The sequence below is a fragment of the Hirundo rustica genome, chromosome 1 (assembly GCF_015227805.2).
Source record: "Hirundo rustica isolate bHirRus1 chromosome 1, bHirRus1.pri.v3, whole genome shotgun sequence".
Taxonomy (NCBI): Eukaryota; Metazoa; Chordata; class Aves; order Passeriformes; family Hirundinidae; genus Hirundo; species Hirundo rustica.
Genome location: NC_053450.1, coordinates 85997412 through 86012437, shown reverse-complemented (window position 1 = coordinate 86012437; position 15026 = coordinate 85997412). Strand labels below are relative to the sequence as shown.

Sequence of the window (15026 nt, the reverse complement as noted above, 5' to 3'; positions counted from 1 at the left end):
TTAAAATGCCTTTGCCAACTTACAACACACAGCAAGAGATAAGACTGAAGTTTATATCAGCACTTCACTCATATTTCAGAGATATTAGAGAGGTGAAATTCAAGTCCAGGAGGAGCCTTCTTGACTTATGTATTGCAGATATAGCTACTTCTGAGATACATTTATATACCTCCATGAGAATACCCATTACCTTTTCTTTCACTCGTTGCCCAGTAATAAAGTTTTTTCAGGGGCCCAATTAACCTGGTCACATGCAGAAAAGAATCCCCACTATCTTAAATACATTCAAGAAGTACAAATTTCTTTAGCAGGGAAAGAACAAAAAAAGGAGCCCACACATAAGGCATGCAATGCAACAGTATGGAATGAGAGTTATGATACAAGCAGGCCTCATTCCTCTGGTTTGATGCTTTGGCCAACACACAGAAGTGCTTCACTGATAGGGGATGGAAGCAGCAGCCAAGGAAGGCTGCCGTTAAGGCTGGACAAAAGGGCTATGTTATCCAGCCAATTACACATACAAGCATCTCTAGGGAGCTGTTTTCTTTTGATTCAAGAAAGAAAAGGATGAAAAACTAAGGTGCAGACTACCACAAAAGTTTTTCCTACACAGAATGTGTAGCCAGCAATCACAACATGTGGAGCAGACAACCTGCATCTGAACAAAGAACTAGGCTATTGCCATGATACTACAAGTGGGTAAAGCCAGTAACACAACAGATTTTTTTCATCATTGGTCACATATTGGAGCTCTTTGGACTGTAGCTAGGTAGACAGCTCAGAGACTAGATAAGCTGAGGACTGTCAAGAAAATGGTTGACAGTCAAATTCTTCCTTCCTTTGAAACAGCAGGACATCTAAGGAAGCACTCACAGCTCCTAGACAGAGGAATAAGTGAGTCCAATAAGAGCATCCTCATGTCACAATTAAAAGAAAAAAATCTTTTACACCATCAAGAAAACACAATTGAACTCAATTGTGCTAAGGGGTGAAAAGCAAAAAAAAAACTTTATCACACTCTATGTGAAATCTGAAAGTCATAATACTTTACAGAGTTTTAAGGAGACAAGACAACATATGAAATTATTCAGCCTGCTTAATATTAATGCAGAAAAATAATGTTAATTGTGAAATGGGAATTAATAAAACAAGAGCCAAGAATGCAATTCATATCAGTATTTTAACAAATACACCATAGATAACTAATGATTTGTTGTCACCAAAATTTTAAAAATTTGCTTGATATAGCCACCTATGCTTATAGTTTAACTCATAGTTAAACCTAGAGTAAAACTCTTAGCTCACATAAAATCATATGTTAAAGATTAAAAGTGACTAAATTGTAATATTAAAAAGCCCTAATTTTTTTTTTTTAACAGAGGGTAAGTAGTCTTTTGGGGAAAAAAACCCCATGGCCCTGCTAAGAGAATTAGGAGATCAACCTGCCCCGATTTTAGGGGAGACATTTATTTCTAGGAGATGTACTTTACTGAAATTTAAGTTTCAGAGTTGATTACAAGACAGCAAGAAGAAAGGCCTCTGATGGCATAGAGTCACATTAGATTTAGAGAATGTGTTACTGGCCTTCATAATCCAGACATTTATGGCAAAAGTTGTGTACACATCAGGAAACCCTGGGGATTACAATGTTAGTAAAAAGCCCTGGAAACCACACAACTAAAATACTTTATAAAGGGCTGTGGATGTTTTTTTTGTGCTTTTTTTTTTTTTTTTTGTCCTTGGGGATGTGACACTGCTTATTTAATTCTTCATGTTATAGAAAACCTTAAGAAAGAAAATAAATTATATTTCTAACATGGAAAAGCTGCATTGTGAAATAAATCACTTCTGTTGTAGAACTGTCTCAACCCAAAAGATACAAGTCTAACCTACTCTATTTATTAGACTGAGGGAAGAAAATACTTATAACTTATTTCTGGCAGAAAAATGAAGTATTTGAGTAACTCTTGTGAGAGACTACAGAATCAGATGAGCCCGCTGCCACTACAACATCTGTAATAAACACAGTTATCTATCGGACCATGGTTTGGCCTAATTAGGGGCACAAAGAATGACAGTGAGCAAGGGGTCCTGCAGCCTTTCTATTACCTTCAGCTGTGTGTTGTAACGTCACGATAATGCAACGTACACGAAGGTCCAGAATAAGATCCTGGATGATCTGAAGCATGTCATTGGGTATCTCCAGTGCAGTAAGAGACTCAGAACTAAGCCTGGAAAACAAATAAAGTTAGATGGAAGCGTAAATCTCAAGGTTTTTTAAGCTGATATGACTACATGGAATTTTTCAGACATTTTCTGCATATATAAATACAACAGCTCCATTCTCAGTGTTTCTTTGAAAAGCATTTATCTCATTTTGAGAAGATTTATTATTTAATTAAATAAGAAGATTGTAAATGCAGATTTATTTTTCTGTAAGATTACAATAATGTCATCACAGCAACATGTCACCTTTTTCTACCATCTTCTTGCACTTTCCTGCTTGATCTCCTGTCCTGTGCTCCACAGTGATCCTTCTGGAGTAGAAGCAACTTTTTTTTGTTTGTTTTTAGATGAATGCCTAGGTCAAATACAAGATCCATAACTGGGTTTCTGAGATTTTTTTTACTTGCATGAAAACAGCAACAGCAATTAAGCTGCTAGAAATGGTGATGTGGCTGTGCATCAGATTGCTAGGAATTTACATATTCAAAGAGTCAAAATACAGCTACTGCACCATGTGCAGAGTAAATTAATTTACTGTTTTGCTTCCAACTCTGACCAGGAACAAAACACTGGTACTATAGGTGAGGATGGAGACATTAATTTCTGGGTTTTTTTCCTTTAGAAATAGTAACACAGCAGCTACTTGCAAGAATTAGCATTTCAGCTCTCAACTAAAAAGCTGCAGTCATGCTCAGACTTAGGGGCACAGAGGGATGTCCACTGCTTTCATCCAACTCCTGGATATGTAAGCAAGGACAATTCAAAGGCAGTCACTGCCATCTGCCCTACTGTTAATACTGACGGAAGCACAGCTAATAGAAAGTGCCAAAGTGGAAGAATAGGAAAGCACAAAGCAAACAAGTGGAACATTTCAAATCATCCACTGATAGGCTCCAGTTCCATACCTCTTGTAATGGGCATAAACCACCAAATCCCCACCATTAACCAGGCTGATCTCCACCCAGCCCAACTACTGAATTAGTAGATCAGAAAAATCTGTACTATCCCAGCCAGCCAGGAAACAGAATGTAAATACCCATCTGTGAGAAATTTAAGTTACTTTAGACTGCACAGAAGCCCTGTTCTTTAGAGTTGATTCCACTGAGCACATAGCTTTCACATCCCTAAGATCATCCTTTTTCTCTTATAATACATCCTAACCCTTTCATACCTTTATAAAAAGGCAAAAGCCTTGCCAGCAACAGCTCACTTGATTGCATAGTTTTAATTTATTCTCTGGAACCTATTCATAATGGGCAATGACAGGATGGGGTACAAGAGAAAGACTCTGCTACCACCTGTGTGATACACACAAATATGTATGTGTGACAGCTGTGTAAGACATACAAACAAGAGCAGAAAAATTAAGATCACGCAGATGTAAAACAACCCCTTGTTATCTAATACTGTGAGTTTTATCGCTCTTAAATACAAGCAGAAAACAGTAAATAATTTGTGAGATGATAGAGAAGTAAAATTCTATCATGTGCTTCACAATGATTTTAGTATGAACTGTGAAAATAAGACTTAAGTGATTACATAACTTTGCAACAAATAAAGGTCTTAGGCAATGTGTAGACTCCTCTCGGGAACAGCCCACCTTCATTATTAGTGAGTCACAAGAATTTTGTCAGACTGTCAAAGTGTGGGGGCTTGAAAATTAACATACTTGCAGCACTTGTGTAAACTTCTGACCTGGTCATCACTGACCAGTACTCTATGATGACATTTTCCTTTCCTCTTCTTCAGATGCCCCTTTTCTTTTCCACTTTTGATCACTTTGCAGTAAAGTCTAGCCCACTTTACTCAAGTGCCATCGCTAAGAAAACAAGGTGGGAAAAGGAGTAGGAGGGAGAGAGGATTTCCCCAGCTCTCAGTTCAGTTGTTCATTACAAGGGCAATGCCCGGAAAGCAAAAGGAGATTCTCCGAAAGAGAGTCTTCATATAGTCTGTAGCCTTCAGCCTGGATCTTATCTCAGATGGCAGGAGCACAGCTAACCTTTAGAGAACCGTTGCTTACATTTCCAAGCCAGTATTACAGATGTGCAAGTGCTAATGTCTAGAATTTTATAATTTGAGTGAAACTCATGGCTTGCCTCTCATAAAAGGGCAACACTGGTACCCCTTTATATCTTTTCATAAAGTCAGTTCCTTCTTAAATTGAAAGCATTCCATAAAATTCAGCCAGAATAACAAACTTCACATGGAAATATTTTTCTAGGTGGTTACAGTAGAGATAATTTAAGTGACAACAGAGTGATAGAAAGTGTTAAACAGACTTGACAAGAGGAGTGTATCACCCCATCTGCACTAATATCTATACATGATTATAACCCTTTCTTTTCTTTTCTTCATCTGTGCTTTGCCTGGTTCCTGCTCTGAAAACTCGAGATAAAATGTACAGTATCATACCCAGGTATTACTCAAAAGGAGTAGTTACTTTTCAAAAGATAATGACAATTCTTGTAGGCCCCATGGACAAATGCAAGCAAATTCTGTATATTAATGAGTCATTTAGCAATTAATGAAACGTACATCATTAATTTTATAAAAAACATAAGCAGAATAGCATTATAAGCAGGAGTATCATCTTCCATTAAACAACCATAATGGTAAATTATGATCTAAGAAAAACAACAGTGAAAAACATGATATTTTCACCCATTTTGGCAAAGATGGGAAGACATGCAGCAAATGCAGCAAATAATTGCTTTCTGTCTTAAAGAATAAAATTGCATTTCATTCACTGAGTATCTAGGCTCTATGCTGTGCCAGGCAAATATTTTGTTCAAACTTTTTCATAAGATACTATGGGAAAAAATTAATATATTCTTATGTAATAAGACTATACCATGAGACATCGTTAATTACACTTGCACACAGAATCCTGAATCTGACATAAGAAAGTTTTTTTACAATCCTATTTTTGAAAATGTTAACATTCTCAAAATTCAGGGTGTTTAACGCAATGAACAAAACATTTTGTCTTAAAGCACACATATTCCATGAATAGAATGATTTTATGTGTCCAGAGATCTATTTACCTTACAGTCTGGATAACATGTGTTAGCCACTGGCCAGAAAGTTCAGATTTCATCTCCCAGCCACCATACTGTCTTAATTCTCCTTCTCTGAGGCTGAATGGAAGCAAGGCTCCACGTATAAGTTTTACCAGAGAGTGCATCACTTCCTGAATCATTTTCTGCATCAGGAGAAAGGGAAGAAAAATCAAAGAAAAATCTCTACCAAGATGCTTAAGCAGCCATGCACTTGCTATATACAACAGGTAGAAATGTTAGATCGATAGTTGGCTGTATATGGTAGAGAAGGGAGGAGAAGGAGGTACGCAGGTACAAAAATTAGTTAAGAAATCTTATTTTTCAAGGTGACACTAAAGTATCTTGCCATGAAAGACAAATGAAAGAAACTAAGGTTCTCCCCACCACATCTACTTACCTTGAAATCATTTTGTCTTTGCCTAGCATTTTTCTTCGATCTTTCCATTTGGCCAGATTTTTCAGCAGTCTTGTGAAAATGAGAAAATTGAAAAGTGTAAGTATCTTATAACCACTGTTAAAATAATTCTGAAAAAGGGGGTTTCAAAGTGAAGAAGTGAAAACCGATGAGTTCATGATGTAATTATATAAAAACAAACTCAGGACATTTCACTAAGCAAAGACTGTATATATCTCAATAAACTCAACTTATTGTAGGTAAGTACCCTAATGTTTAACTCTGAGGAAAAATGCGTGCTTAAGACAAAGTCAGAGACAAGAGTAAGAGTAACTCAAGCAGTGCAAACTTCCTGAGATTAAACTTTTCTCACAGCAGTGTTAGTGAAATCTAAAACATATATAGCCTGTTTGTGCATCAATTTTACATGGAGAAACTGTGGTTTTTAGCATGGAAGCTGACCAGAGAAAGCCATGAATGTGAAGTGGGAGACAATTTTTGGAATTAAGGCAATTTGGAAATGCATGATGTGAGGGGAATAGTTGCAGGGTTTTTGTTTGGTTTAGGAACAGTGTTTTGTTACAAAGCTCTTTAAATATTTCAACTAATTGTAAAAGAGACTGTAAAATAAGCAGCATGTTTATTGTCACTTCTTTGAGAACAGAGGAACATGAGTACTCGTTGCATGAGACAGTTACAGTTGAAGAAAAACATGATTTGACTAACAGTCTTCCTGTTTGCAATTCTACCCTTCTGTGGAGAGTATTGAAATCTCAGTAGAATAAATTACATCGGGAAAGCTATTTCAAATCTTAGGTGAAGTGTAAATGCCGATTTTTATACTCAGAAGATCTCCTATTTTATATTTGTATAGCAACATCTACTGGACAGGAAGTGCAATAACATGACAGGAGTGTCATCAAACACAGTTTACTTTCAAATAACTCATTTGAAACGCTGTGTTTTTCAAAATCCTCGTTTAGTTAAAGCATTTAAGATTTTTAAGATAAAAGAAATAATTTGAAGTGAGCAAAGATTAGAGAAAAAACAAACTGCTTAACAGTTGTGGAAAATACATAGCTGCAAAACTCTTGTATTTTAAAGCTCTGAATTATACCATTTCAGACAAGGAGAACAACCTTCAAATTATTGCTGCATTTAACTCCCACTTCTCTCTTCTAAAGCATTGAAAATAAAATAAATTTTATTCCTTGAAACTTCAGGTAGCCACTTTAAATTCACACAGATTTACAGCTGGATTAAACAGAGCAATTAGAGCAATTCATAGATCTTTGGTATCTTTTTTTTTTTTTTTTTTTTTTTTTTTTTTTTCCCAGTGGTTTTGCTGAAGACCAATCTTAAACCTTTCCTGCACAGACAGACCAAAACTATCTTGTGGTAAGATCAACGGTTACTATTCACATTTGTGACTTCACCTAGAGTGATTCAAAGAACTCAACTTTTCGAACTGTTAAAACACCACATACATCTTAACTGACAATATTTTAAGGCATACAGCTAACCTTGCAGAACTGAAAAGAACCCTGCCAAAACCCTGCAAACCAAATGACATAAAATACATCTTGAAATGCATACGTGGTGATTTTCTTTCTACAGTTTTAAAATGTCTTGAAGACTAACTAAATGTCTTGAAGACTAAGCTAATTGAAATAACCTTATCTACCATATTTTATAGGATGTTTCTTAAAAAAAAAAAAGTAGCAATTGCCTTGCTTTCTGAATGATGATAAATAGCAAGCAACACGGTAAAATAGTTTTCTTTGTAGACAATTAAAATCTGTACTGCTTCTGACAGCAAAACACAAACTTCCAGTCTTGAATGCACTATGATGACAGACATTCTCAGCTGCTCTAGAAGTGCTCCAGCTTTTGTCACCCCCTCCTCTCACTCATCCTCAACTGACTGTGGCATGCAGAACACACAGGAGCAATGGATTCCCTCCTATCTCCCCAAGAACTTGCGGGGCTCCTGTAAGGACCAAAGGAGTGGAAGAAATCAAATCTATGGGGATTAATTTCTCAGAAGTTCAGAATTAAACAAAACTACTTCTTTTGGTTTTTTTTAATACATTGAAACAATGTTTTGTTCAGGCAGGACAGAAGATCACTACATTTTCCACTTGCAGTCATTTTCAGATGCAGGATTTCTTACCCTTGTATACAGTTCAAGTCTTCGTTTGTCTAGAAACTGCTTTCTATTTTATTGTACATAGAAAAAAAAAATCACAGTAACTTAACAGGTGAATTTGAAAAGCTTAATTTTTAACTGTACTGGTGTCAAAAAGAAAGACTGTATTTTCCCTTATGAAATAAATTATTTTTGTGAAAGTCAACAGTACTAAGGTTTATTCTTGATTTTACTTCTTTCACTGAACATTATGTGTAAATGTCATATCTTTTGATTTTTATCATGTAAAATGAGGATCACACATAACATCTACTTCACTGAAGCTATAATGCTCTGTACATTGTGTTCAACACGTAAAGGGATATACTACCTATTAGTATAATCATATGAAAACAGTATATTGATTTATAAGCGGTAGCAATAAATAGATAAATTAATTCTTTGGTTGGAGAAATGGAAAATAAGAACATAAGCTTCTAAATGTTCTTCTCCAAAGGCTTTTGTTTTTTTCTCCTATTCTGCAAAGAATAGTAGATAGATGTGATGACTTCAGGATTTAAACACACAATAACATAGTATACTACAAATTAATTAATTTATCAATAATAAATTTTGAGAAGTATCCTTTCAAAATCTGTTAAGAGTGTGTACATAAAACCAGCATGTGTCTTAAATTATTACATTTGTTTTTCCCCTTCTTCTCACATTATCAGGATTATATTTGCATAAATTGGGAAAATCAGATCATCTGAGCAACAAGGAGTAGTAGCACAGGTAGTTGCAGCTGACTAACCTTCCAGACTACACTCCCTGTAACGTGTCCATGAATTCTGCTCTGTGCCTTGGTTATTTTGCTACTCTGGCCTTGAACCTAACCTCACTTCCAAATACTTAAAACTCCAGAAATGAGTACTCCTTTTCCAAAGAAAGGAAACAATATTTTTTCTGTATGACTCTGCCTTTCACATATCTCTACCCTTCATGCAATGTGCTATTTCTTCAGATCACCAGTGAAGGGCCAGCTATGAGTAAGAGGTGAAAGTACCCAGATATTGAGTCCAGCAACTAGAACACAGCCACACACACAATCTCCACTGTCAGAATTTAACGTAATTCTACTGCGTGCTTATGTTCACTTAAAAAGAAAAATCTCTTACTAAAATAAGTTGTTACTTCTACCAGTGAAATACAATACTTCAAATATAATTATTACAGACCTTTGTAACTCACAAGTCCTTTATATAGAAGAAACCATACCTCACTGAATAAACTTCCATTCACATAAGAAACCCAGAGCTTCCAGAAGTTGGGCAGCTGACTTACAACAAGTTTTGTCAACTTTTCAACAAATACAACTTGCTGAGGAGCTTTGTATCGCCAGGCTAAAAGGGGGAGAGGGGATGGAAAAAGCAACATTAACATTTTTTAAAATAACAAGAAGAATATACTACTAGCTTGCTGCTGCACTGTTATAACACAAGTGACTATACCGTGTATATAAAACCTTTCTGATAAAAAAAAAAAAAAAATTTAAAGCCCAGTCCATATATGTGTACACAGTTTGTAAACATACAAGCTCTTTCTTCTCCTCTTGCATGCTTACAAGGTGCCAGCACTACGACAGTGTCTACAGAATAATTCCCCTTGTGCGGGTATCTAAGGCAATCCACCTAAAAATCCATTCAGACAGTCTTCTGTCCTCAAACCACTCTGAAATGTAAGGTACCATGAAAACAATCAAGACATTTGAAAACTTTCAAATGAAATCTTGGCAACAGATAACTTCTTCCAGTTTCCTGTGCAGTGGGAAAAAGGGGGTAAAGAGAAAGTTTACTAACACAGTAAATAAAGTAAACCATGTGAAATATTCATCCTGGAGAATTGAACATCTACCCTACCCTCCTCTCACAGAAAAAAGGTTTAGGCATTTTGTAATAGTGTTTGAAAATAAAATAATAATGGAAGCCCAAAATTTGGAAAGAGGGTCTGACATAACTCAATTGCAACTGTACTGAGAGTGATATTATCTGTTTAGGAGGCATGAAAATGTCAAAGCTCAACTAGAAATGCTCCTAGTGCAGACAGAGATAAGATACTTTCACCAGCTTGGTTTATGACTGCCAGAGAACTGGTCTAGACCTAGTGGCAGAAAAACTTTCATTAACGAGCTGTGACTGCGTAAGAAAGCTGTGCCAACAGAGCTATAGCAGCAGAGGCTCTGTAACTTCTACAAACCCCAACTTCTAATGAAAAAAATTCAGCTCCTTTGAGAAACCATTTCATCTTTGACAAAAGCTCCAGTATCAATCCAAGGTTATAACCAGGGATGTCTGTTGGTAACTGGAAATATACTGGCAAGATTTACTTTTTCTATGAAAATCTTTTCCCCTCAAGGAAGCACATTTCAGGCTTAGTCCCAAGTCTGCAGACAGCAGATAGCTCTTAGAATAAGCTACTGCACATCATATCAAAAGCAATGACCATAAATTCAGGATATTTTTACTTTGTTGCTAGAGAAAGCTCCAATCTGTATTTTATTCCATTGATTCTATTATAATGCTGTATAATATAATACCTGCTATACCATTCTAAAACTGAAACTAAAGCTATTGTCTATTGTTTACATATTCTCATGAACATATGGTCAAGCAAGAACTGAATGTTATTTGAATGCTGCAGTTTTGAAATCATAGCAATTTCTTTAACCAGTATCTTGGACAATCACTGTCAAATATATCAGAGGAAAAAACACCCAAGCACACCAAATCACAAAAAAAGCCCAGAGATGCCACTCCTTAAATGTACCAAAAACTAAAAAGATCCACAAACAAACTGCAGAACACATCACGGCACGTTTGGAATGGCAGCTCTTGCACAGGCATCCTAAACTGTAGGTTTGGTTTGTCTCTCCATTCAGAGAACAAGGATGGCAGAGGTATCACTGGTCACGTGCACCTAAGCACCAAGGAACTCAACTAAGAGGCAACTCATTCTACCTCTAGGAAACTCGGATGGATTATTACTACAGTGCTCCAATTCTCCAGTTTTTCTTTGAATCTTGGTTTAAATTGGTGTCTACCAAGTATGCAAAACTTGCTGCAAATTTACTTTTTTCAGTTTGTAAAAGGCAACAGATCCATAACTAAGACTCTAAAAGCAAAATAACTGAAGTGGAATTGTCAGCTGTACACGCAATTAAGTCCCTGTTCATGCAAAAGAATTCAAACAACTTAAACTGGATTTTGGGTGTTGCTTGCTACATTAAGTGAGGCATTCTTATTGCTAGTGGATGGCATTCAAAAACAAACAAGAAATTTAGTGTTTTACTTTGTAACACTTGCTAATCACCTCCATGCCAGGCTTTGGGCTGAGAAATGACAAGGGTAACAGTAAGACGTCTATTTCTGTGAAAAGCATGTTTCCTGTCTCCTGTGATGTCACCATTGAAAGATTCCTGAGAAGAAGTTGTTTGGACAAGGGTACTGGGGACACTTACAACACAGAAGGCTCAGCTGGTCATGGACAGACAGACTGCTTGAGCTTAGTCAAATATTTTGTTTCCCTTTTTGGGTTTAAAGAATGAGGGAGCCAGATATGTGAAGTCAGGGAAGGTGCAAGTGCAAGGTTAGCAAACGTACACAAAAGGTGTAACAAGAGAAACGTAGTAGGCTCTGCACACAAGAGAAAAGACATGGTTTTGTAGAAAAAAAGACTTTTACTACTTTAACTACATTCTAAGAAGCAAATTTTGAACTTGACTTTGAATTTTATGCACCGCTCTTTGCTTGCAGAAAACATGGAGGACTTCTCTTTAGTAAGCAACAGTGATGTTTAAGATGTATTTCGTAACAATCCAAAACAAATACACAGAGTGTGGGTTTTCGTTTGGGCTTTTTGACTACACCACACAGTGTACAGTGGTGAGTGCGGATTTTTTTTTTTTTTTTTTAAATAGAACAGATACCTACCATCATCACGGCCAGACTGAAAGCTGCTGCCCCTTTTGAGTGAAGCAGTTTGACTGAGATGGCCAATGGGCGATGGACGCACATCACTGTCCAGGTCCAGCATGGGGCTGTGGAGCAACGCGTTGCCTGCGCAGAGGGGAAAAACCTCAAAAGTTAGAATAATTTTGCACATCAGTTGACATGAAATTGCATGCTGCATGTGGAATTATAATTTAATTCAGTGATACAAATGTTATCTTACAAAAACATTTTTAATCTTGTTTTATTTAGACTCTTTGTTCATCTGTATCAGTGCTATTCAATAGCACCTCTATTGAGTTCTGTAGCAGAGCCAAAACCACAAGTACCATGGGAAAAAGGCCATTCTTTGGTCTGTATCTTCCTGTTTATAACTAATGCCCTACAATTAGTTGCTTGAAAGCCATGGATAAATATGTACCTATGCCATTAGTGACATTGATGCTTTTTTTCTGCTGTATGTCCTAAATACGCTTTTCAGCAGCACATGCTTCTTTTGCATCTAGCTGAAGCAGTTAAGGGCAGAGTGTTCAACTATTACTTAGCTGTTTTGCCTCTACAGAGTTCAGGTAGAGAGAATCCATCCACCAGGAATCAGATGAACTAATGGTATGTTTCCTTTGTAAATGTCTTTATTTATACATAACTACAAACCCACAAAATATTTTCCAGTGTATCAAACAATTATTTTTAACTTCGGGTGCCTGTCCACATGTAGGTCACTGTTCACAAGTCTAAGCAAGGATCTAATCTGATGAAGGTGGATACTTGGAGCCTAACATACATTTTGAAAAATAACCATATAAGAAGAATAAGAGGACTGTGGTAATTTTTTGATGTACTGTGGCACTGCAAATAACCTTTTTAAAGTCTAAATTTCTGCTTTATGCATTTCACCTTATAGAGACATTTCTGAAAGCAGTCATCAAAAACTATTTCAGCATTACTCAACTGAGCTGTAACAAGTAAACTTAAATGAATCAAAATTCACATAATTATAGAACAGCCCAGTTTGGAAAGGACCTCAGAAGACCATCTAGTCCAACCTTTCATGGGAAAAGGAGTCAGGGTGAGATTATCTAGCACCCTGTCCAGTTCAGTGTTGAAAACCTCCAGTGATGGCAACTTTACAATGTCACTAGGGACGCTGTAAATCACGTTACTTCAGTGATTAACTGTTCTCAATGCAAAAAAATCTTTTCTTATACTGAGATGAAACTGCCCCTGGTAATTCATGCTGAAATTTTTAGTGAGAATCCCAGCATTTGAGTTTATATTGTTCATCTTTTCCACTGATAGCTAGATTCACTTAAAATAACAGGAAGGCCACAAAGGATGACCACCACCTGTAGTACTAAAACAGTCAAGATTCAGGAGTAAAACAAAATAAAAACTATTCACATTTATTCTGTGTCAGAGCAGCATGGCTAATCCTTTCATTTCAATAGTCTGGGCTTAGAGTGCAATATAAAGTATTGTGAAACTTATCACAAACTTCCAATAGGTGACAGTATTGGGTTCATTTTGAAAGACGTTCTTTCTCTTATAATTCTTTAAAGGCTTTTAAAGAAATTTCCTATGGCCTTTCACTGCAGCATTAACATTACCAAAATAACTTCCAGATCTTCCACTCATCTTCTTACTGTTGATAGTATAAGACACATAAGTAAATAAATCCAATTTGCTACATTATTCATAATTGTGATTGACACACTGTATGAACTGACTCAGTGAACTCAGCCTCCTATCCTCAGGCTGTGCTATGATTCTGTTCACTATTTAACTCCTACACCACTTATTAAACACAACTCATCTTTATGACAGCTTTAAAACTGATGAGTTTCAGCAACATAGAATCTACTGCAGTGATTTAAGTGCATTATCCACTCACACCACAGAGAAGATCTACGTTGAATTTGAACAAGAATTTCTGGAAAGACTTTTCCTTTTGAAAGAACTAAAAATGCACACTAATGAGAAAGCAAAAACCCAAAGCTTTGCAGTAATCAGCATCCAGGAAAACAATCTAGCCACCTTACAGAATGAAGTAAAACCAAAACAAATTAATTCCTCTTCAGATTAAAAAAAAAAAAAAAAAAATATATATATATATATATATATCCATTATCTTACAGAAATTCTACACAGAATAAAAAGAAAATTGTAGTAAACACTGAGAAAATTTAAGTGTCTCAAATAGTTCCTGGGATTTCAGGGACCTTTGAGTGAGATTCAACATATTTGCATTTTATTTGGGAAAAAAAAAGGTATGTCAAGAAGGCTAAGTCAAAATTGTCACAGATTTAAAACACATTTTATTAAAAAAATACTGGCAAGAGTGTAGCAATATTATGTTCATAAAAACTACAACAAAAAAATCCTCTGATCTCTCTGCATAGGATTCAAGTTCTCAGCTTTCAGACTGTGTATTAATATAAGAAATGTCTTGTAAACAGATGTTCTCTAAAAATGACAGCGACAATTAAACGTCAGAGTTAGGAAAAACAGACACACTTACCAAAACACCTTAATGTGAATCAGTTCAATTAAAACCACTTGCTTGAGGCAGCTGTATTGCTGCTGATGCACTAAACCCATGCAGCCCGAATGCTTTATATACTCACCAGTAACAGAAAACATGTAAAGAATACTCTCTTGTTCCCCCAGAAAAACCACATCATCAGTTTGCTGGCATACCAGGAAAAGAAAGTTTAACATGAACTAATTTCTTAATTGGTTGTCTAGCATTACAAGCAAGTATAACACAGCAGCAGGGAACTACAACAGCACATATACCCTCAGGACTAATAAACATCTGGACTACATTAGCAAAGCTGATCTTGCTTTCACCCTACCAGAAGATAGCGCTTGAAGACTGCACACTAACACATACATCTCGTAAAAAAAGTAGGAGTTAACTTACAAACCATTTTTCTTCTATCCCAACTTGTTCTCTCTCTGGAGCCAGCAGCTTAAATTTAGCAGTGTAATGTAATACAATGAATTAATAGTAGTATGGACTGCAGACAATAATATTTACAAACCTAAATAAACTAACCAAATAATAATTTACTGCCCACTCAGTATTTGATTTGTGTACTATTTTTACATTCCTAGATCCTGAATGTAGGACAGCAACAATTTAAAGTTTTGAGAAATTAGCTTTTTACTGTGCTAACAGGTTTTGAGAAGTATAAACAACATGAAAAAAA

General features: G+C 36.0%; 1 protein-coding gene across 2 annotated transcripts in view; it reads right to left on the bottom strand.

Annotated features, from left to right (window-relative positions):
• The window catches only part of EXOC2 (exocyst complex component 2), a 129026-nt gene that overhangs the window by 50066 nt on the left and 63934 nt on the right, over positions 1-15026 (bottom strand). For both annotated transcript variants that reach the window (XM_040062072.2, XM_040062054.2), the window contains exons 12-16: positions 11797-11922; positions 9086-9210; positions 5683-5751; positions 5271-5428; positions 2110-2231 (exon numbers count right to left, since the gene is read on the bottom strand). In XM_040062072.2, coding sequence (XP_039918006.1) covers positions 2110-2231; positions 5271-5428; positions 5683-5751; positions 9086-9210; positions 11797-11922 — 600 coding nt within the window. The remainder of the gene's footprint in view (positions 1-2109; positions 2232-5270; positions 5429-5682; positions 5752-9085; positions 9211-11796; positions 11923-15026) is intronic.